The sequence below is a fragment of the Barbus barbus genome (assembly GCF_936440315.1).
Source record: "Barbus barbus genome assembly, chromosome: 40".
Lineage (NCBI taxonomy): Eukaryota > Metazoa > Chordata > Actinopteri > Cypriniformes > Cyprinidae > Barbus > Barbus barbus.
The window spans coordinates 9,314,343-9,337,469 of record NC_136718.1 but is presented as its reverse complement, the minus strand read 5'-3'; the positions used below and the strand labels follow the sequence as shown (position 1 = coordinate 9,337,469).

At 37.2% G+C, this 23,127-nt stretch overlaps 2 protein-coding genes across 4 annotated transcripts in view; one reads left to right on the top strand and one right to left on the bottom strand.

Annotated features, from left to right (window-relative positions):
* The window catches only part of LOC306859777 (microtubule cross-linking factor 2-like), a 46,828-nt gene extending 45,061 nt beyond the window's left edge, over positions 1 to 1,767 (bottom strand). For both annotated transcript variants that reach the window (XM_079401027.1, XM_079401028.1), the window contains exon 1: positions 695 to 1,767. In XM_079401027.1, coding sequence (XP_079257153.1) covers positions 695 to 1,540 — 846 coding nt within the window. In that variant the 5' untranslated portion in view covers positions 1,541 to 1,767. The remainder of the gene's footprint in view (positions 1 to 694) is intronic.
* The window catches only part of LOC306859778 (oxysterol-binding protein-related protein 2-like), a 101,569-nt gene extending 79,257 nt beyond the window's left edge, over positions 1 to 22,312 (top strand). The window contains exons 1-14 of one of the 2 annotated variants that reach the window (XM_079401029.1): positions 9,357 to 9,431; positions 13,775 to 13,909; positions 15,090 to 15,213; positions 15,453 to 15,528; positions 16,281 to 16,415; positions 16,581 to 16,678; positions 16,858 to 17,040; positions 17,355 to 17,462; positions 17,558 to 17,647; positions 18,452 to 18,575; positions 19,402 to 19,524; positions 20,188 to 20,311; positions 20,419 to 20,509; positions 20,587 to 22,312. In XM_079401029.1, coding sequence (XP_079257155.1) covers positions 13,873 to 13,909; positions 15,090 to 15,213; positions 15,453 to 15,528; positions 16,281 to 16,415; positions 16,581 to 16,678; positions 16,858 to 17,040; positions 17,355 to 17,462; positions 17,558 to 17,647; positions 18,452 to 18,575; positions 19,402 to 19,524; positions 20,188 to 20,311; positions 20,419 to 20,509; positions 20,587 to 20,689 — 1,416 coding nt within the window. In that variant the 5' untranslated portion in view covers positions 9,357 to 9,431; positions 13,775 to 13,872 and the 3' untranslated portion in view covers positions 20,690 to 22,312. Of the gene's footprint in view, positions 1 to 9,356; positions 9,432 to 13,774; positions 13,910 to 15,089; positions 15,214 to 15,452; positions 15,529 to 16,280; positions 16,416 to 16,580; positions 16,679 to 16,857; positions 17,041 to 17,354; positions 17,463 to 17,557; positions 17,648 to 18,451; positions 18,576 to 19,401; positions 19,525 to 20,187; positions 20,312 to 20,418; positions 20,510 to 20,586 lie in introns of those variants that run through there. The other variant, XM_079401030.1, reaches the window with a different exon arrangement.
* Positions 22,313 to 23,127: the final 815 nt, after the last annotated feature.

Here is a 23,127-nt window from a genome sequence, read left to right as displayed (position 1 = left end):
GGTTATATTTGGTTCTTATGCTTGTTATTTTAAAGGTTTTGATGTTGCATTAGCCTATATTTGACCCCGGACCACAAAACCAGTCCTAAGTAGCGCAGGCATATTTGTAGCAATAGCCAACAATACACTGTATGGGTCAAAAGTATCGATTTTTCTTTTATGCCAAAAATCATTATGATATAGTAAAAGATAAGTAAAAATCATGTTCCATGAAGATATTTAGTCAATTTCCTACTGTAAATATATCAAAACTTAATTTTTGATTAGTAATATGCATTGCTAAGGACTTCATTTGGACAACTTTAAAGGTGATTTTCTCAATATTTAGATTATTTTTCACCCTCAGATTCCAGATTTTCAAATAATTGTATTTCAGTCAAATCCTAATAAACCACACATCAATGGAAAGCTTATTCAGCTTTCAGATAATGTATTAATCTCATATATATATATATATATATATATATATTAAATGGCCCTTTTGACTGTTTTTGTGGTCCAGGGTCACATGTTCTTGAGCAAAGTGTTTTGGTTCTTGGCTGTTTAAAGCACCAACACATGATTTCTAAAGAGCTAGACAATAACATCATGTTGAACATTAACCTGAATGTAGCAACTAAGATATTTTGGTGGAAACTCTGGTTGCCATGGAGCTAATTTTATTTTACAATAAAAAATAGAATCATTATGTTACCTTTAAATAATCATTCTCCGACCCGAGTTCCTCTATTTCCCTGACTAATTCCTCATGCATCCCGTCCATTAATTCCTCAGTCAGGTCCGAAAACGCCAAGGACGTGCTGGCGGGCATTCTGCTGTCGAAGGAGGTGAGCGAGCGCTCGTCGCCGGGAGAGACGCTCCCCTCTGCGGTCTCCATTGCCAGCGAGAGCCGGTCTTTCTCCACGCTGGTCTTGGTTTGACCACTCTTATCCAACAGTCCGTGTTCCGCTGGCGCTTTTTCTCCGTCGATCCCCCCGCGGCTGCTGCTCTCGGTGTCGCTGCTGAGCGCATCTGTGGAGACTTTATTCTCCTCGGAGGCGCAGTCGGAGAGCTCCGAGCTGCTGTCGGTGGGTGAGAGTTTCCCCGGAGCGCAGCCGGAGTCCTTGCTCAAATCATCCGATCCGATGCTGGCGTCCGAAACTTTTCTCCGGCCGCTTTTATTAGACTTCACGATGCTCTTCTGAGCACCGACCGGGGACAGCGCGGGTTTACTCTTCTCTGTTTTTGTCTCCTTCCCGGTAACCGGGCTACGTCTGGACATGCGGCCGCCTAAATATATGGCCCCCGGTTTAACGCTCAGCGTCGGCGTGCCGATACCGCCGCGGATTTTAGTGAGGGACCACCCGGGCACATCTCTGGGTCTTGCTGGAGACGGTGCCCGGTGTATTTTCTTTTTCTCGGTAACTTGTGGCGGCTGCTGTTGTGACGGCTGCGGCTGCTCTTGTTCTCCGGTGCTGCTCTCCATTTTCTGCTTTTGCCTCTTCTCCTTCGACGAGACAAAATGCGTCGGGGAACCGGTGTCAACCTTTGTCTTGGTCATTCATTCCGTTTACGAGACCCGAGTATAGCTGAAATGTACCTCCTCTCCTCAAACACAGAAGTTGAACTGGTAAACGCTTCACACCAGATCAGCCGACATCAAAACCTCTGGAAATCCAAAATAGAATGTAATTGCTTTGCTTGAGATGCCTCTTTTTTCGTCTGTTTACCACGTCTGCAAGATATCCCCCTGTGCGTCCTCAGGTTTGAACTGCGGCTGCTGCTCTGCTGAGTGTTACTTGGGTTTCTTTCTCTCCGCCCAGATGACGAATGGATCTGGAGAGCCTCGCGCGCAGAGCACTACTGCCACCAAGACACTGCACGTGGAAAAATAGACACATGAAAAAAATCCTAAATAAGGGTTTGAATCGAAATCGAACGATTTTTAGCCAGTTTTTAGTAAGTCATGTTAACGAATGACTTTTCTGAGCATTTTTGTTCTGATTCGCGAACAAACTGCTCTTTTTATTACGAGCATTATATCAACGAATAAAAAGCAGTTAGGCCTACAGTAAAAAAATACTAAATAATAATAAAAAGAAAATTAAATAAAAAAATATAATGACAAAACAAATAAATTACTAGACAGGGGTATACATTTAAACAAAACACATTACATTCAAGGGAAAACACTTAAACAGCTTAAATATTCAACTATTTTTAACCCTTCTTGTTACATGAGTTAGAAATATTCCCAAAGTAATGTTGTATTTCAGCAAGAAAAACATAAAACAGTGGCTTCTGACATGAGAATTTACATTTATGTATATAAAATTTTGTTATAGGTAGGTAATTTGTTTTTCTGTAAATGCACTTTTTTTAAATTAACAAATCCAAATAAAACATTTTCTCAAAGTAAAGAAAAATCTTTATCAATATTCTCAATACTGAACAAGGAGAGGTCTTTCCACAACAATCAGTGCCAAAATAAATGCACTATAGTCTCTGGGTGCTGTTTGCACAAAGAACCGTTTGTATCAATATCTTTTTTATATTTCTTTAAGAAAGTATTAACAGGATATATAATAATTCAAAAGGAAACTTCTTTTATCTAATTAGTAATTATCAATTTGGAATCTGCCAAACTTTCCTCCAGGCAATATCAGAGACAAAAGCATTCCAATAAATCATAACATTTGGAATTGATACAAAATCATTAAGAAATAACAAATTTATAAGAAGATTTATAAGAAGAAGAGGCAGAAAAGCACTGCTTTCCCGCCACTGAAATAGTGGGATCTAAAGAAGGTAAAATAGAGGGTCATTTGAAACAGTCTAATAACTCCAGATAATATATGGCATCAAAAATTCTTTAGGGGTAATGGGATAATTTAAATGACAAAGAAAGAACGAATGGCTCTTAAGAGTGGGATCCTTTAAGTGAATGAGATAAACATACAGCGGTCCCATGATACCACATGCACATTAAGAGGACGTCTAGATTTACATCTGCAAGATTTATTTTTTAGAGTGTTTGCTCATTTGCAATACATCTATAGGACGTTTTCTATCGGATGTCAAATAGACATTTATTAGATGTCTTTTAAGATGTTTATGATTTAGAATGTACAGTATGTAAAACTGACACCTTAAAGATGTCTGTCAGATGTTTGTACACAGCAGATGCTTTCCAGATCAAGTGATCTTTAACAGACGTTATGCAGATATACGTGTGCGATCTGGGGTGTGTTTCTCAAAAGCATCGTTAGGTAACAATTGGTTCCATTGAAATCAATTGATAACGACGGAGCTTTTGACCATAGTTGCTTTTGATAAACAGTGTAGTCTGATTCACTAACGAATTATTCAAATGAGCTGGCTCTTTTTTAGTGAATCAAGTCAAGTGTAGGCCAATTCCTGAGCAAGTGACTCTTCAAATCTTTTTGTGAATCATAAACTTTGCAGGACAAACAGTGTAGTACGATTCGCACAATGACTTTTATGAAACAGCTTTTATAGTGAATCATGAACAGACCGACCAGTATAAAAAGCTATCGAAACTTCATTATTGCCTTAGAAAAAAGAATCTTTAACAGCCTATTTAACTCACATTGACCTTTTGACCCCAGTGCACTCTTAAAAATAAAGGTGCTTAAAAGGTTCTTCACAGCAATGCCATAGAAGAACCATTTTTGGTTCCACAAAGAACCGTTCAGTCAAAGGTTCTTTAAAGAACCATCTCTTTCTTACCTTTTTATAATCTGAAGAACCTTCTTTCGCCACAAAGAACCTTTTGTGAAACAGAGAGGTTCTTCAGATGTTAAAGGTCCTTTATGGAACCATTTAGACAAAAAGGCTCTTCTATGGCATCGTGAAGCACCTTTATTTTTAAGAGTGTATACTGGATACGTTGCTAGATGTTGTCAGTTAACACTGATTTTTAATGAATACCATATAAAATTCTCTTGAAAAAAAAAAAAACTCTTCCACAACTTACTCTATACATTATTTGTATTAGCTATAATGTAATAATGTTGGCTGTTGTATCATTATGCATCCCAGTGTGGTTTTATTATGTTTATATATTTGCACAGCTATTACAGAAATAAGTAATGTTTTTATAGTGCTACAATAGTATATAATAATTGTATAATAATTTTTGTTTGGATGACAGAATTCAATAAATAGTCCCATTTAAAGACAACTGCTAAGTGTTTGAAAACAAGCATTTCTGTCACTGGATTTTTGGCTGAAACTTTTATAGTTACTTGATGATAAATACATTTTTTCTGTGCTGAATACTGCCTCCTGCAGTGGAATGGGAGGCTGAATGATGAGGCAGGAATGTGAGCACAGGTCACATGCTCTATAATTAGGCTGTAACGATGGCTTTATTCAGAGACTGTCCTCCTGGCTGAGCACTAGAGCCTTATTAAGGGCCCCTTCTGGGACCCTGACAAAGGTGGTGCTCCCCGAATTTCACATAAGCACATAGTTAATGAGTTTACCCACGAGAACACCCTGCTGGAGACAGGGTAGAGAAACCGGTTGCTGTCTGTGCTAACTGAGCCGTTCTCAATGCCACATGAAAGAAGAGGATTTGTCCCAATCCTCCAGAGTCTTTGAGACAGAGGCAGATCAATGAGATTCTTTACTTAATCTTTTATTGATTTAAAAAGAGGAACAAGCCTTTTATTCATCCACAGATGATGCATTCCTGTGCACTGTAAAAAAAAAAAAAAAACCCGTAAAATTTACAGTAAAAAAAATTTAACGGAATTTTTTTGACGGAATTTTACCGTCAAAAAATACAGTAGCAACATTTTACGTTTTACAGTTTTAATTTAAATTTACAGTTAAATACCGTAATTTCATTAACTGGTATAATGTTAATATGCCAACCTATTGAAGTACTGAAATCTGTTTTGTACCACTGTAGTACACTGACAACCACCAAAAGCTGGTGGTGATGAGAAAGTCACACCAAAGCCCATCACAAGCAGCTTTTAAATATTATCATATATAGAAGGTGCATAGTGTCATTCACACAAACACTAAACACAATCATGGTAACACACATGAAACTGAAATAATGCAATAAACATTCATTTAACAACATTAGGTGTAACATACAACCCTAATGTACAAAACTGATAAGAAAAAAACTAAGAAGAAACACAGTTATTTCAACAACAACAACAACAACAAAAAAACATCAAATTTGAAATGTAGCTCAGGGAATTCTGGGAATGACAATTTACGGTTATTCACTGTAAATTATACGTTCTTTTTCACGTCTAAATACGTTATACTACCGTAAAATTACATGTAATGTCCAATACAGTTTTTCACCATATATAGTAGGGGAATTTACCGTTAACCATTTAACAGGTTTTTACTGTAGCATTTTTACAATCTTTTTTTTTTTTACAGTGTGTATGTGCAATGTATGTTTCTTTTTACAATAAAACTGCAGGAAAAGAAAAACTGGCCTTGTATGTCAGAAATCAAAATAACACGTGTGCTGGTGGCATTATTTGTTACAAAACTGCTGTAAATCATATTTATAGTACTGATAAATAAGACCTTTAGAATGGGTAATGGAAAATTGACTGCATTTGTTTCCTGTAAGACAGCAATTATCTGTGCAGTGTTGAAGCGTTTGGGGATTTTGTCATTGTTATGACTGTAATGGCTGTCAGCAGCCTTGCCACACTAGACTGAGGAATGCAAAACCCACAGGGAGACACAGAAAATATCCCCTGTGCTGCTGGATATTACATATTCTATTTCATGGTGGGCTTAATTAATGTAAAACAGTATTTTAATCCCCTGTCCAATATATACTTGGCCTAAATAACTGTGATAATGAGACTAACAGGATTTCTGCTGTTGTTGCTCTGTCTCTGAAGACTGGGACCCCGCAGTCCTCTGATCTCCATGTAATGGTTGTGGTGGCGACAATGACGAAAGGGGGTTCATAAATCCTTTTTGCTCTTGTCTTATGAGAAATACATCTTGTATTCATTCTACATGCACATAGCTTGACTTAAGAATTTCTAAAGAAAAAATATTTTTGTTTATTAAAATTATGATTTAAAGAATTATTTTATATTAATTGAATAATTATTAAAGAAAGAAAGCATATATTTGCATAACAGAAAACACTGGGCAATTGAGTAAAAAGTCCATAAAATCACTACAGTGTTGATTTTTTTCTCTCAGGAAAAGGTCACCAACAACTACTTTTGATGAATTAAATAATAAAATACTACTAATAAAAATAATAAAATGGGAAATTAAATAAGATTTGTATTTATTAATTTTATTAAATAAAACAATCTGTAAAATACACAAAAACCTATGTTTTTTGTGATAATTGTTATGTATGTTAGATAAACTATAATATAATGTAAAATTAATTTTGCATGAATATTATTTGCACAATAATAAAGACAAATATTTTTATATTTTTATAATATTTGTTTTAAAGAATGGTGGTAACACTGTTATGCATATTTTATGTTTACAATTGACATAAATCAGGGTATTAAACTTTATTTAAAAATGCGTGGCATATTTTGGTAATGGAGTTTCAGAAATTCAAACCTCACATAAAATGAACAGAAAATAAAACATCTCGTATAACTTTTTTTTCCATGATTTCCATGCATGCCCATTTGTTAAATAAAACATTAAAGAAAATTGTTTCAACCTTTGTAAAGAGTTTCAGGCCCTATTTAATACCGTCTTTTTCTCTCAGAAGTTTTACATTTGTACAGATTTGCAAGTTTCTGTGTTGTTCATGGGATAAAATATAAATTGGTTCTAATAAAAACAAGTTTCTTATTTGTATGTCAAATAATAGACAATAATGCTAATTTTAGCAAACCTTTGGTGTGCTTACAGCTGATGTATCTTGACAAGGGTTGATATTTCAACATTATTGTCAGAGACAAACTCAAAGCAAATCATTCAACAGATGTTTTGTGTGTTAATCTAAGCACTAGTGCCACCTAATGGGCAGATTGAGCAAACACAACATGGTTATCACTTCCAAGGTTAAGTCAAGAGGATAAAAAGATCAAACCTTTACAGAGAAATGACCCTTGCCTGATACCATAAAGTGTATTGTATATATTATTGTTTCACATTTGCTTCCAGATGTCCTATTACTCTTGTCTGACCGTGATATAAAGATTTGCTTTACACATACTGAGTCAAAGTCCTGCACCAGCGATGAGAGGGCAATTCTTTCTGTGCAAGGAGAAACAAAGCCATGTTGTACAGGGTCAGTGGGTGTAATTGGCGTGTGTAATGCTGGATGAAAGAGTCCTTTTTACTGTAGCTGTGCTCAAGTCCCACTCTTTAGTCCTGTGAGATCTGTTGGAACAACAGTGCAGGAATAATTGTACCCTGATGGTATACAAAACGGCACGGCAGGATGGTTTTTGATGAAAAGTTTATAATTCGCCTCTACCACTGTGTTTTATTGCTGACAGCTGACTGGCTGCTCTGTTCTGGATGGATGAATATGTGGCTCTAGGCTCTAGACAGCATAAATTTATCTCATAGCTGGATACTGTATATTTTAGCCATCAAGGCCAGTATGTGAAAGGGACATCTGTTTTCAACCTTTCAGGGCTGTTTGTCTTTGTCAGCCTCAGAGGTGGTTTCCAGCACACACATTTCAATAAGTACAATTAAGCAGTGAGGTCAGTGCAGGTCAGCCGTGCTGTACTGAGCTGCTCTGGGAACAGTGGGGTATATCAGTGACGTCTGCCTTCATTATTAATGAGAGACATAAAACAAACAGACCAAATTTGTATCAATAATTCACAAGCTTTGACTGCTCAACATGATATGAATTCACTTACTTCTTGGAATGAACATTTGGCGAAATTGAAACCTGAGTAGCCTGAAAGGTGGTTCAAAGAACAGACTGTAATATATGTAATATTAGCAAGGTTATGCTGCTCGGTTCAATAACTTGCTGTCAAGATAATGTGCAATAAATGACTGGAATGAGAAGCAGTTATGGGTGGGTGTCGCTCAGAGAAATACATGTTTCAAAATTAAGTTTTCACCAAGATACACACACACACACACACACACACACACATATATATATATATATATATATATATATATATATATATATATATATATATATATATATATATATATGTGTGTGTGTGTGTGTGCATGTTTATGTGGTTTATGAGGACACAAATTTGTATAATGACATGGGTATGACAGAGGTATTACAATATGAAGGTGGGTTATGAGGACACTGCCTATGTCCCCGTAATTCAAAAGGCTTAAAAAACACACTAAATGGTGTTTTTTTGAAAATCTAAAAATGCACAAAGTCTCCTGTGAGGGCTAAGTTTAGGTGTAGGGTTGGTGTAGGGCAATAGCACACACAGTTTGTTCAGTATAAAAACCATTACGCCTATGGAGAGTCCCCATAAACCACAAAATCCAACGTGTGTGTGTGTGTGTGTGTGTGTGTGTGTGTGTGTCTGTGTGTGTGTATATATATATATATATATATATATATATATATATATATATATATATATAAAATATTTTTACTGTGCATTTCTGGACATCAAATTGATTTTCTGCAAAGCTCCTTTGCAACGATTTGTATTGTGAAAAGCACTATACAAATAAACTTTAATTGAATTGAATTGAATTGAATTGAATTATACATGTGTGTTCCAAATTTAAATTAGAAATGAATTACATTAAAACAATATTATATAAACATTTTATATTATAATAAATGCATACACTCCATGTTCCAATAACAATATTTATGTGAGCACAAAAAGAAAAAACTACCATAACAAACTTATTATAAAAGAATGTCATGCTGTATATTATAAATAATAAAATACAGTAGTTACATTTTTCTTTTGTCATTATAATAATAAATTATACATTTCGTACATTTTTTCTTAAAGCAATCTTCTTCAGATTAATTCTGCTATATTTAATTTAATTTAATTTAATTTAATTTAATTTAATTTAATTTAATTTAATTTAATTTAATTTAATTTAATTTAATTTAATTTAATTTAATTTAAGAACAGTACCAGGTAATACCTGCTTGACGTTAAAACAATAACTGTAAATACCGTGTGTACATTTATTCGCTATTATATATGAAACATGTTTATTTATTGCGTCCCATGTTAAGTAATTTAAAAGTAATTGTTATTGAGATTAAGTGAACCAATGCTGCTTCCTAAACACATTATTGTGCAGCTACAATGCAAATGACCTTGTTCTGACGTAACCCGTCAGGCGACGAAATTCCCGCACTATAATTGGCTAAGAGGCCTGTCAATCATATCGCCCATCTCGGTCTCTTCCGGCTGTGCGTCAGCCCTTCAGCAGCAGCATCCCTGCCCAAGAGAAGCGAAATCCGGCTATCATCACAGGTAACGATTTTCTTATTTAACAGTAGCTCTTTGGACTCATTCACGCCAGTATGTAAAGTTTTAAAGTAGCACTTTCTAGGCGAAAAGCCCTCGCTCCGTTGCTTAGTAAGTTTGTCAGTTAGCTGCTGGAGCTTTAGCCCGTTAGCATCTGTTTACAGGCTCCGGCTGTGCCTCCTTAACCTGGGGAGCTGCCTTCATGCACAACACTTTTGAGTGAACAGCGATCACTGGCAAAACTCCGTGCGTAAACCAGAACATCTCAGAAATGCAGCTCACCAGGTTTTGAGACACAGACCATATTTATTAGAGTGATGGTCCTGAATCTTTTGGTTCTGTTGTCATTTTTCCACGCAATAATTCACGTTTGACAACAAAGTCATACAAATAAACAAAAATATCCATCAAAGTTTGAGTCACAGCACGAGTGTTAGAGGTCGAACCCAGTCGTGCTGATTTTGAGGGCTGTTCAGCTGTCATTTCCTCAGCTTATTATCCTAATAAAAGTAAACAGACGTTTTGTAAACGCTTTGCTTTCCAGGTATTTTCATCTGTTTAAGTATGTTAACATATTCTGCGCCTACATGAACAAGTCTGTGTTATTCCCTGGGGCTTTATACACCATCATGTTACATATTTGAAACAACTTGCTCAGTACATGACTGGGAACTTTATTTATTGTAAGACGATTTTTTTTGTCATTCCAAACGACCTATTTTAGCAGCTGTCAGAATGACAGGTTTTGGATTGATTTATTTTTGCAATGGGGTGTGTGTGTGTGTGTGTATTAGTGGTTGACTTCTTGCATAGTGTCATGTTGATTCATGTGAGTTCCAAGGCTTTTAATTGCAGCAACGGTGTTTATATCTGATAAAAACGAATGTAATTTATATGTAGGCTATAGAAGTCGCACCAGTCCATTATTGCTGTTAAAGTGGGTAAAAGGGTACAGTATTGTAAAGTGGGCCTCTGAACAGTTATTGCTTTATTTCAGTTCCTGAGGTATCAGGCCACATTCCAGAGAGTAAAGCAAGGTGTCACTGCTTTGTTTTATGTGCGCGTTACATGGAGATTCCCAACACCACCTTGACTTACTAACTACTAGTCATTGTCAGGTATGTGCTTGCACCTCTCCCAAGCAGACTACATTCCAAAGGTCTCAATCAAACTGTGAGTAACGCAAAAGACTGACTCATTCCACTTGTGAAATCTCGTGGGTGTTTGTGTGTTTCCCTATGGTCACTTTATTATGCAGCCATGCCCTTTCAGGTCTTTCCTCTCTGCCACTGGTACCTATGTGAAAAACTTTCACAAATTTGGTATGCCCATCATTCTTAATAAGCTCTAAATTCTCTTTATGGCTTTATGAAGATTTGTTGAAAATGTACTCATTCTCAGGACATCCGAGATGTAGATGAGTTTGTTTCTTCATCAGAACATATTTGGAGAAATTTAGCATTACATCATTTGCTCACCAATAGATGATCTGCAGTGAATGGGTGCCGTCAGAATGAGAGTCCAAACAGCTGATAAAAACATAACAACAATCCACAAGTAATCTGCATGACTCCAGTCCATCAGTTAACATCTTGTGAAGTGAAAAGCTTCATGTTTGTAAGAAACATGTATATCATTGAGGCGTTTTAACTTCAAGCCTGTTCTGGCCGAAATACCAGTCTATAATCCATAATGCTTCCTCCTGTGTCAAAGTCCATCTTCTATTTTACTCGCATCGCCATCCATCAACATATTTGTTTAGAACTGTTTTGGACTTTTTGCTTCTAAATGGTACTTGATCTGTGCATATTTCTCTCCTGATGACAAGATGACTTTTTCACTGGAGAAAGCAATATTATGGATAGAGGTGTTCAAGATGTTAATTGATAGACTGGAGTCGTGTAGATTTCTTGTGGATTATATTATCAGCCGTTTGGACTCTCATTCTGACGGCACCCATTCACTGCAGTGGATCCATTGGTGAGCAAGTGTAATGTTAAATTCCACCAAATATGTTCCTATATCTGGTATCTATATCTTGGATACCCACATAAGTAAATTTTAAGCAAATTTTCATATTTGGGTAAACCATTCCATTTTAGCCAATTTTTTAAAACCATGTTTAAATGCATTAAAATTCATTACACATAATAAATGCACAATAAATTCAGCAGATTTACCCTCAAATAAGTGCAGAAAACCTAAGTGATTCTGTCCAGGCCTCCTTGTGTGCGATTATTACATCAAATCCATTCTGTCAGCCCTTCATTTCCCAAATTTCATTTCTATCCCCTGGTTCAGTCGAACAGGATTCTGTTCAAATATGACAGGACCTGATTGTGTGCTGGATCTCGTAAGACCCAGCGTTCTCATTACCACATCTGCACCTGAGTCTTTATTTTTCACGCAGACACATTGTTCGGGATTATCAGTTGCCATGGCACCTGCATTCGGTCGTCTCTGATTGCGTTCCCTCTCGCTCCCAGATCAGAGATCATTACTCTAGCACAACACCGTGTCTCGGTGGACGGCTGAGATGTCTGTTATTTTAACTTTTCAGCTGATTGCAGAACACTTTTCTCATGTAGGTGAAAGTGCACCAGAGATAATGTATCAGATTCTGTTGAAAACCTTGAGCAATACTGTCTGTCTCTCTCTCTCTCTCTCTCTCTCTTTGTCTGTCATCTTTGATTTCAGAAGACTGATGTTGTCTCCAGTTGACCCTTTGCTTATTATTTAAGGGGATAGTTCACCCGAAAATCTAATTTCTGTTATTATTTGCTCACTCTTGTGTCATTCGTATCCCATATGACTTTCTCTCTTGAATGGAGCACAAAAGGCTGATCTAATTGCCGTTTAACTCAAATTCACAGTCTCAATTCTATAATCCGGTCGCCACGGTTAACAGGCCACTGAAGGCGATAATTATCAGTGTAAATCATCTATTTCCGTCTTTTCATCACACAAAGCTATCATATGACTTATATAATACACAAATCTGATTCACTGACTGTGAGATGGCCAAGAAGTCATAATGGTTAAAGAAAGAAGTGTATTGCTCAGTAACTCTTCAGTACTGCTTGATTTGTCTTTGCTTTTCGTGTTACTTAAAGACTTCAGAGTCGTCCTGGGGCTGTAATAAAACTGCTAATTGCTTTCCAGTAATTTGCGCTCAGGGAATTCGCCGAGCACAAATGGCAACCGACTAGAACAGACCGGGAAAGACATTCAGCAAGCTTTCTTTAATTAACTCCACAATGGCTACATAGTTTCACAGCTGGTCTAATACACTTTAATGCCTCGTTTCCACTGAGCGGTACGGTACAGTACGATTCGGTACGGGTAACCCTGATCAGGCTTGCGTTTCCACTGCCAACAGTACTCTTTACTTGATAGGCATGGTGTATGCCGGAAAGTAGTTTTAATGAGCAATAATAGCCATTATAAAAGTATAAGTAGAAAGTATAAGAGGCTTATATAAAGACAAAATCAAACAATTCACAGTCAAACGTTTGCTACAATGTCAGCGCTGTAAATTACTACGGTAAAGTTCAAAATAAATATAAAGTTAAACTTTGTGCTCAGTCAAAACGATATGACAGGAACAAATAGATTCATGAGACCACGAATGCCTGTTAAATATACACAAAACGAATTGATTCTCGTTTAATCACTACAAAATACACTGTTATATTTTGTGTGTGTGTGTTTGCGCACTCTGATGTAATAAGCAGAACACAGCAGAGCGGAACAAGTGAAGGAGAAGCTTTATCCCCTTGTATCACGCACAAGTGACCATTCTAGTAAACCAATCAACTTCTGCAGTGAGTTTAGCTCCACCCTTTTGGTACCTTTTGCTGTGCTAGGTACCCCAACGAAAGGGTACCAAAAAAGTGGTACGGTATGGTTTGCTATTTTGGTACCATTCACAACTTCTGACAATGGAAACGGACATAATTGCGTACCGAACCGTACCGCTCAGTAACTGTGTTAGAAGCGTCTAGACTGAGATAAGGCTGTCGCGTAGGCATCACCGTACAGGTCTGTCTGTCAGGTTACACTCTTTGGAAGTAGCCAGTCCAAAGTTCAGTTCTATATCAAATGCGTTCCTGTATACAAGCCCATGGGAGGAGACCCACACTGGCTCCACCTCTCAGTTAAAATACAGCCGATTAGTTTCAGTCAAACATGACTGATGAATGGGTGCATGAATGTAGGCTTTAAGATCATTGGAGGAACAGGTGAATGATGGGATTTTTGTCCATTTCAGTGTATGTTTTTAAACTGACTCCAAGGTTGGGTTGTTTTCTTGTTTGTGAGTCTGGTTTTGACTTTTTGGCTCTCCACAGGTGTCCCTGTTTTGGATGTGGTAACAAGTCTCCAGAGACAAGAAAGTGAAAGAGAGACCATGTTTTAGAGAACCCGTGTTGGCAGTCCATTATCTACAATGAACAATGAAGACGAGTTCTATGATGCCGTCACAGGTAAGACATATTAAACGGCATGTCATGGTAGGGCTGTTTTTACAAACAAAAAACAATAGTATGTTTAGTATTTAATGAAGTGTCCATTTACGCTGCTTTTTTGCAGCCAAATAGCACCGTAACCAATCACAGACGTTGTGCACATGATTGTAGTGGTGATGAATGGATATTTGAGACCAAAAAGGTACCTCTAAAATTTGAAATCCTAAAAGAAAAATTGATTCCTGATCGGAAGTTGTTTGTAACATCACCTCTGTGACACAAGCCCATCCAGAGCTGTCGCATGTCATGAAAACATTGACATTTACACACAGCAGTATTAAACAGCTGCGTTTTTTTTTTCAGGACGATCTAATTAGTCCCCTATTGTTAGTTTTTTGGCCACTGTTGACTTTGGCCTTCGGTCTTGTGTGTTTATGACAGAGTGGCCGCAATGTGGCGTGCCGTTCTGGTGTCGGCTTACCGCAGTCTGTTGTTGGCTTCAATTATGTAGCGCTGTGTTCAGATGGTCTGATGGCTTCTGTCATTGCTGAGATGAAATGAGATGAAAATAATGTAATGAATAAATAAACAAGCCGATACAGACCTTGACAGGTCATTGTGCTGGGCTCCTGAAGTCTGATATCAGCTCATATCAGATGGTACAAAATGTGAAGGAGACACATTTTAGACCATGTTATTAAATAGTGCCATAGTTAATAACTGCATGTTGATATCAGGTGTACAGAAGATGTTTGGTGAGGTGTTTTGCATTAAATTTTCCAAAAATTAAGAGGTTTTTTGGGGGGCGATATCAATGAATATATCAGTTTTTGGTCAATATATATTTTATAAGGGACAGCTCAATTTAGGACATTTTTTTTTAATTGGTTTTAAAATTGCTAAAAATTTTACAGACAAAATCCAGGTTTGCTGTGCCTGTTTGTACTCTTTCACTGAAGAAAAAAATATATATTTAAGGGGGAAAAAACAACTATTAATTATTTTGATTAATTATGCAGTCCTGATTTGATATATTTATAATTCATTTTGAAGAGTAAAATGTTTATTTATTTTGAACACTTGTTTAAGCAGTATATATTATTTTTAATGTCGTGTTTCAAAAATAATGAACCCTCTTAAGTTTGCAGTCATGCATCTGTCTGAATATCTCTAAGTAAGACGTGCTTGTGTGTCCCAGGCTTGGATTCAGACGAGTCGTGTGAAGGCACATCAGAAGCCAGTTTTAAAGATGCTGTAGTGTATGACGGTGCTCAGAAGAACAATGGAGCGGTTCCTCAGGAGAACGGAATTAAGAAGCACAGGTACAGCCAGATTCCAGCGCTGTGACCCATATGCTCTTTTATCATGCTCTTTGTCTCTGCCTTTAATCTTTCTCTCTCTCTCTCTCTCTCTCTCTCTCTCTCTCTCTCGCTCTCTTTTCTTTGTCAAGATTCTTATTGTTCATCTTATCTTTACAGTTCATTTATAATCTGCGCATCTGCATAGTTCTACATATTAGTACAATGTTTACGAATGGGAAAACATTCTTCTGCCCTCTCAGGTCGTCTCTTCCTGCCCCCATGTTCTCAAGGAATGATTTTAGTGTGTGGAGCATTCTCAAGAAATGCATTGGACTGGTAAGGATAATAATCATTTTAGCAGCACGTTTAGTGTGATTTCAATAATCTTATTTTTGTGGAATATTGGCATGTTAATTATTCTGTGAACCTCTTTTTTTTTTTATTCATATGCTCTTATAATCTTCAGTCAAAAACTTCCCCTCCCCCTGGAAATGATACCCGTTCTCACCTCCAGCAGCTGTCACTCACATGAGAACACAGCAGTTAGCAAACGACAGTGACCCAATCAATTCCTGATGGACGAGCCATGTTTCGTTTTCTCATTCAAGAAGCCGTTTAACTCTGTTATATTCGTCGCAGTAGGGAAGAAAAAACACGTGCAGTTTCTTTTTTTTTTTTTTATGCTGCACGAATAGTTCTTTAGCTTTAGTGTTTGTCTTTTTCTTTAAAGGAGTTAAACAACTTCTCAGAGAGGGTGAAATCTTCTAAAATCAAATGACAGATCTCTTAGTCCGCAGTTTTCAGTAGTAAAATATGTACATGCAATCACATTTGACTGACATGTCAAGCTGACGTAGTTTAACTTTTTAAAAAACATATCTCAGGTCATTCTCTTCATATGCATTCAGTCCAGCTGTTTGTTTTTTTTTCATTCAGGAATGTGCGTTGAGGACCCTTAAAGAGCATGTCTGAACTGTCTAATGGACATAACCCTGAAGCACTATTAGTAAAGTAGTTTGAAAGCACGACTCGTGAAGTTGTAGTGGTGTTTGGTCCTGCTCAGTCTGTTTGCTGGTGCTGTTCTCTAGGAGCTGTCCAAGATCACCATGCCTATTGTGTTCAATGAGCCCCTGAGCTTTCTACAGAGAATCTCTGAGTATATGGAGCACACATACCTCATCCAGAAAGCCTGCTCACAGTCCGACTCTATAGAGAGGATGCAGGTGAGACTACACACACCTCTTTAAGGCAGAATGTTGTGCTTGGATTTTATAATTAGTTTATCATTTCAGTATAAGCTAGGGCTGGGTCAATATCGAGTTGAATCATAATAGACATAAATTGTGAGGCAGTTGGTGAATTACAAACCTGTTTTTCTTTCTTTTAAGACGGTAGCTGCCTTCGCTGTGTCTGCAGTCGCTTCTCAGTGGGATAGAACTGGAAAACCTTTCAACCCGCTTTTAGGAGAAACCTATGAACTCACACGGTAAAGACACATCAGCAGAGTGATTAATAACAAACTATGCTGATAAGATTTGAGGATGTTGTTAAATGTGGGTTAGATCAGAATCGGTCCGGAGGGAAACTGGTCTGTCATTTATGTAACTCTACTTCTCCTTCCCCTTATTGCTTCCTTCCTCTGCTCTTGCTGGCTTCTCTACTCAGAGAGGATCAGGGTTTCAGACTGATCTCAGAGCAGGTGAGTCACCATCCGCCAATCAGTGCGTTTCACACTGAGAGTCTGACTGGTGACTTTGTGTTCCATGGCTCTATCTACCCCAAACTCAAGTTCTGGGGCAAAAGTGTGGAGGCAGAACCTAAAGGGACCATCACGCTAGAGCTTTACAAGTGAGTGTGTCATCTTTAGGTGCACACACATGTACAGAGTAGACCATGATAGAGATATTTCCTGATTTATATTTGTTTTGATTTGGTTTTGCTTTTTATTGTTATTTTTTTTTTTCTCTTTTTTTTTTGAGGGGAGGGGAGGGGGGGTATATTAATTATTAATTATTTGCTTTTAATTAAAATCATGAAAAGGTTTATTGATTGTGTGAGTGAGGTTTTTCTTGGATGAGTCAGTGGTTGAATTTGAGAGCAAAGTGTTCTGGGGTTGCCGAGTAACTGCCTGCTCACTTACGTGTGTGTGTTTATCCTCACAGGCATAAAGAGGCATACACATGGACGAACCCTTTCTGCTGTGTACACAATATAATTCTTGGTAAACTGTGGATTGAACAGTATGGCACTGTAGAAATTGTCAACCACAGGTAAAGCCAGACTGTTCAGTTTTTATGATCCATCTATTCCATTGTGAATTCACATGGATATGTCTGAATGATAAATTTGATGTGTGATTGGTTAGTACTGGAGAGAAGTGTGTACTGAACTTTAAACCCTGTGGGATGTTTGGAAAGGAGCTGCACAGAGTTGAAGGTTACATCCAGGATAAGAGGTGAGATCCTGACTCACTTGATTTAAATGAGGAAATTGTACTTGGATGTGGTAGCTTTATTGATCTGGTCAAATGAGGTGACCCACTCTGTACTGTACTTTTTTTTTTTTTTTTTAAGGATGATGGACATGACTGATATGATTAGTCATACATGCAATTAATTTCTTGGAAACAATGATGACCTTTTAAGATTTGAAAGTTTAGAAAACCGACACCTTTGATACTGGTGACATTAGGCACTCCGTTAATAATTAAGGTGCAATTAAATGACTGGAAGTACCAAATCATATACAACTGGTTATAGAAGATGTTTATAATCTACTGCAATATCCAGCTATATCAAGAGTTGTATCATATGAGTGCCAATGTCCCGTTGGTAGTCATTCCTGCTCACCGCATAATGTAAACTTTCCAAAGGTTGTTATCACCTTAAATGGTTAATTCTGATAAAAATTGAACCGTTTCCTTTTTTCTTCTATATATTTTTTTGTTTTCATGTAGGCTTCCAGAATAAAACTGTTCTGAGATGCATAGAAGTGTACATAAAGACAACAACACTGATCAGTGTAATACTTTTGATAGTCATGTAATGTAATGCATATGAAAGTCATGATCCGTCCACTTACCAGTGAACAGAGATTAGTGCTCATGACTGTTACATGTTACGTAATTGCTTTTTCATGCTAGTTAACAACTGGAATGCCAACATTTCAATGGATTTAAGAAATTCTCCTGTTTCTTTATTGTTCTTTATTTAATGAGTGCATGTTTCCTGTTGTTTTCCTCTGTGTATGTCACTTCCAGTAAGAAGAAGCGCTGTGTGATCTATGGGAAATGGACAGAGTGTATGTGGAGCGTCGACCCACAGGTGTATGAGGCCCATCGGAAGCTCGAGAAGAAAGGATCAACGGACACTAAAAAACAGAAGGTATGAAAGATAATAGTTGACCACTCATGCTGCTTCTGGCCCTGACTGCTAAAGTTTCCGATAAAACTAAAGCAAATCTCTCTCTGTGTTCAAGGTACATCTTAGACTGTCTGTAGTGATTCATGCACATGCAGAGAATAATAGAGTGTTGTTTTAGGGTTACTGAACTGTTTGTATTGGTGTGTGTGGTTTAAATGTGCTAATGTCTGTACAGAAGAGATGTGTGTAGGTGTAGAGAGAGAGCAGGTGTTAAAATACTCATCATGCCTGAGGCCTTTGCCTCTGTTCAGGTTTTTGTAACGTGTCTCATTACATGACAACACACCCAGTTGATTGCTATATTTAACAGACGTCTTGTCAATGAGTGTGGGAGCTTCTGTGTGTTTTCTGTATGGATGGCTTAAAAATGGTCGCTATCATCCTCATGTCATTCCAAACCTGACTGGAAATTCCTCTCCTGTTGAACATAAAAGTAGATACTTTTAAAAGTAGATATGTCTTTTGTTGCAAACATTTTCAAAATTGCAGAAGAAACATTTTTGTGTTTTGCAGAAGAAACTAAGTAATTGCAGAAGAAACTAAGTAACCAAGTGACGCTTATTTTCAACAATGCAAGTCCGAGCTGACTTTTCAAGCCAAACATTTCACAAATATAAGCGTTTAATTTTAAATGATAAAACAGTATATGTACTGGAGGGGGCACTTGGTTTGATATCATGTCTAATGTGTTAATGCTTTTCCTGAATACTAGGTATTGTGTGAATAATAAAAATTAAAGCATATTAGGGAACGTTATTGTGTATAATCTATGTACTTGCACCAACAGGAGGAAGCAGAAGCCATCAACGAGGATGCCGATGAAATGCCTGAAGTACAGGAGACTGTGGCAGTGATTCCTGGTAGCACATTATTATGGAGAATATCATCAAGACCGGCTCATTCAGCAGAGGTACACACACACACACACACACACACACACACACAGTTCTGTTCATGTGCAGAGGCCTGAAGGCACAGACACATCAACACGTGGCTTTAAGTGAAAAGTCAAACAAACGGATGATTTCTTAAAGTGAAGTACACTATTGTTTAAAAGTTTGGGGTTGGTGCAATTATCATTTTTTTAAGTAAGTCTCTTATGCTCATTAAGACTGCATTTATTTGTTTAAAATACAGTAAGAACAGTTTTATTGTGAAATATTTCAATTTAAAAGAATTGTTTTCTGTTTGAATGTCATTTAAAAATGTAAGATGAATTTTCAGCATCATTACTCCAGTCTTCAATGTCACATGATCCTTCAGAAATCATTCTAATTTGCTCAATAAATATTTTTCTTATTTTCAGTTGAATGCTTCATATTTTTGTGGAAACCATGTTTTTTCAGTATTCTTTGACGAATAGAAATGTCAAAAGAACAGCATTTATTTAAAATGAAAATTTTCTGTAACATTATCAATATCTTTAGTCATCATTTTTGATCAATTTAACACATCCTTACTGAATAAACGTATTCATTTCTTACAGAACATACATTTTACTCACACCAAACTCTTAAACCGTGTGTAGTAATGGTGGTCTACCTGATTCCAAACCCCTTCTGTTCACTTCTAGATGTATAACTTCACTCATTTTGCCATGACGCTGAATGAGCTGGAGCCTGGCATGGAAGGAGTGCTGGCACCAACAGACTGCCGCCTGCGGCCTGACATCAGAGCCATGGAGAACGGCAACATGGGTAATTAAGTTATTAAAACCCAAAACCAGCCCTACAGCGCCCCCTGCTGTTCACACATCCTAAACCTGAACATTTTATTTGATTTCTTTGACTGTGTGTTTGTGCAGATGAAGCCAGCAGAGAAAAGGAGAGACTGGAAGAGAAGCAGAGAGCAGCTCGTAAAGAGCGGGCCAAAGATTGTGAAGACTGGTCGACTAGGTTAGTGTTGCTCTTTTTTTTTTTTTTTTTTTACTGTTATTACTATTTTTACTGTTAACCTCTCCTACTGTTTTTAGGTGGTTTCAGTTAGGCACAAATCTGTATACAGGATCACAAGACTGGCTGTACACTGGTGGCTACTTTGATAGGAAATACACAGACTGTCCTGATATCTACTGATGAGGACGTGCAAGGTTTTGTCACCTCCTTCCTCCCTCCCTCTCTCCCCATCTCCAGCAACCCTTTACACGTATCCAGCCAACAACAATAGCGCTTACGCTCACATTAACATTGAGCTGCCTTCATCTTCAGCACTTGCATTTATGATTGTGTTTTGTCCTTTGGAAGCATCTTCTCTCACTTGCCATCAACCCTTTAGGTTTTATCAATGGAGGAAAGTGTCGAAACTGCAGTAGGAGAACCAATTGGCCTTTTTCTGCCTTTGAACGTACACACACCCTCATCAGAGCTTCAGTTTGTTTGCCGTCTGCAATGCTAGAGCTCAATATAGATGTAGTTATATCACCAATAAAATGTGACGCGGAAGTGCTTTGGCCGTTTTCCATGTACAGTAGGTGTTTAACATATGAAAACTAATTCCAGATGTTTTGAGTTTGGTAAGCACTGAGCTATCTCTGATCCAGCTGTATGTAGAGCGTGAAGGTGATCAAGCATTCATGAAATAACGACAGTAATAATGTTTAGAGAATGATGATGATGAATGTTAATAATGAAACATTCATTATTGTGTGTATAATGTGTGTGTGTGCGCGCTTGAGGAAATTAATGTAAAAAGCCATAGATTTTGTTTTAATTGGTACAATATTTTGCCTTTTGGATTTTCAGATTCAGATTAAATTTGTGAAATAGCCTCATCACACATTTGTTATGGTGACGCGTTTTAAAAATGGCCTCAGAGCTCTTTTTCTTTTTTTTGCTTTCACTTGGTTGTTTCCACAGAGACTCATGGGATGTAAAATAAGTTGATTGTACCTACATTCAATAAGGCTTGGTTGACATACTGTAAATGTACATATTTGTATTTCACAGTTTTTCTAATGTATTGGTGTCATACTAAATTGTTCCTCAAGCACTATCTATTGAATTTGTTTTATGAAAAATAGGTGTCATGGGTTGTTTTATTCAGCAGCATTTGCATCTGTTATCACTGTTCTCAAATATAGACGAGTACGCTGTGTATTTGAGAAACTGGCGAGATCTATGCAACCCATCAAACTGCTCAGACCACATAATAATGAAAGTGCAGAATGGCAGCTTATGGAAGTGTAAATATATAACATGCATCTTATTTGAGAGAATATTTCCTGCCTGTAGATGCCATGAAAAGTATTTTGCACCTTGTTCAGACCATAAATGTGATTCTTTTCATGTAGAGACGATATAAAGTGTACAGGTCAAATGAGTGGGTTTAAAGCACACCGATGCGACCATTGTTGCTCTTCTCAAGTACAAAAATGTTTTATTTCCCACAGTGCCTGACTTTCAGTACATCTGTGAGTCACTAGTACTTCATCTTGAGCTGTTTGTTCCCCAGTTAAGGGTGATTTATTAGAATATGTTAGACATTTTATTTGATTTTCTAACCGCCTTTACCCTTGTCTGAGTACTAAGCGTCAACAGGAATGTCTAATATAGTCCACATCTGTTAGATACAACATTCAGTACACTACTTGTTTTGCATCCTGTATTGTATCGGTTCCTTCATTAAATTTACATTTGATTATTTGAAATCTAGAGTTATAAAACTAATATTCCACAATTAAACTATAGATTTTATTTTTATGCGGCTTTGTGTTGTTTGTTGTATAAGTGGATGTCATATACATGTATGAATGTCTGTATGTTTTGAGATGTTGCTTATAGATTGCTAGCAATCACATGCACACTTTTGCCTTCAGAACTGCCCTAATCTTCGTGGCATAGATTCAACAAGGTGTTGGAAACATTCACCTTGGAGATTTTGGTCCATATTGACATGATAGCATCACGCAGTTGCTGCAGATTTGTTGGCTGCACATCCATGATGTGTCTATTGGATTGAGATCTGGTGACTGTGGAGGCCATTTGAGTAAAGTGAAGTCATTGTCATGTTCAAGAAACCAGTCTGAGATGATTTGAGCTTTGTGACGTAGGGCATTATCCTGCTGGAAGTAGGCATCAGAAGATGGGTACACTAGGCATAAAGGGATGGACATGTTCAGCAACAATACTCAGGTTGGCTGTGGTGTTTAAACGATGCTCAATTGTAAACTAGCCAATGATGCACATGAATCTGAACAAATAACTGATTTCAAAGGTCTTTTCTCTTCTATCCACTGTATTGCTAATAATAGTGCAATCATTTCAGATAACTAATCACTGGTCCTTTTCCTTACCGATAAGTGAAATTCTGGCACAGTAAACGCTACTCCTATCTTATTGTCTAAACTCTGATGCATCTGTGTAGATCTGAACATAGCTGCAGTACTCATTAATATATTTCTGGACATTATATAAATTACACTCCTTACCCTTGTTTTTCTGTTCGAACAATGTAAAATCCGCTGTAGCATCTAAAAATAACCAAGGTTTTATTACTGGTCTGCACTTGCTTCCTT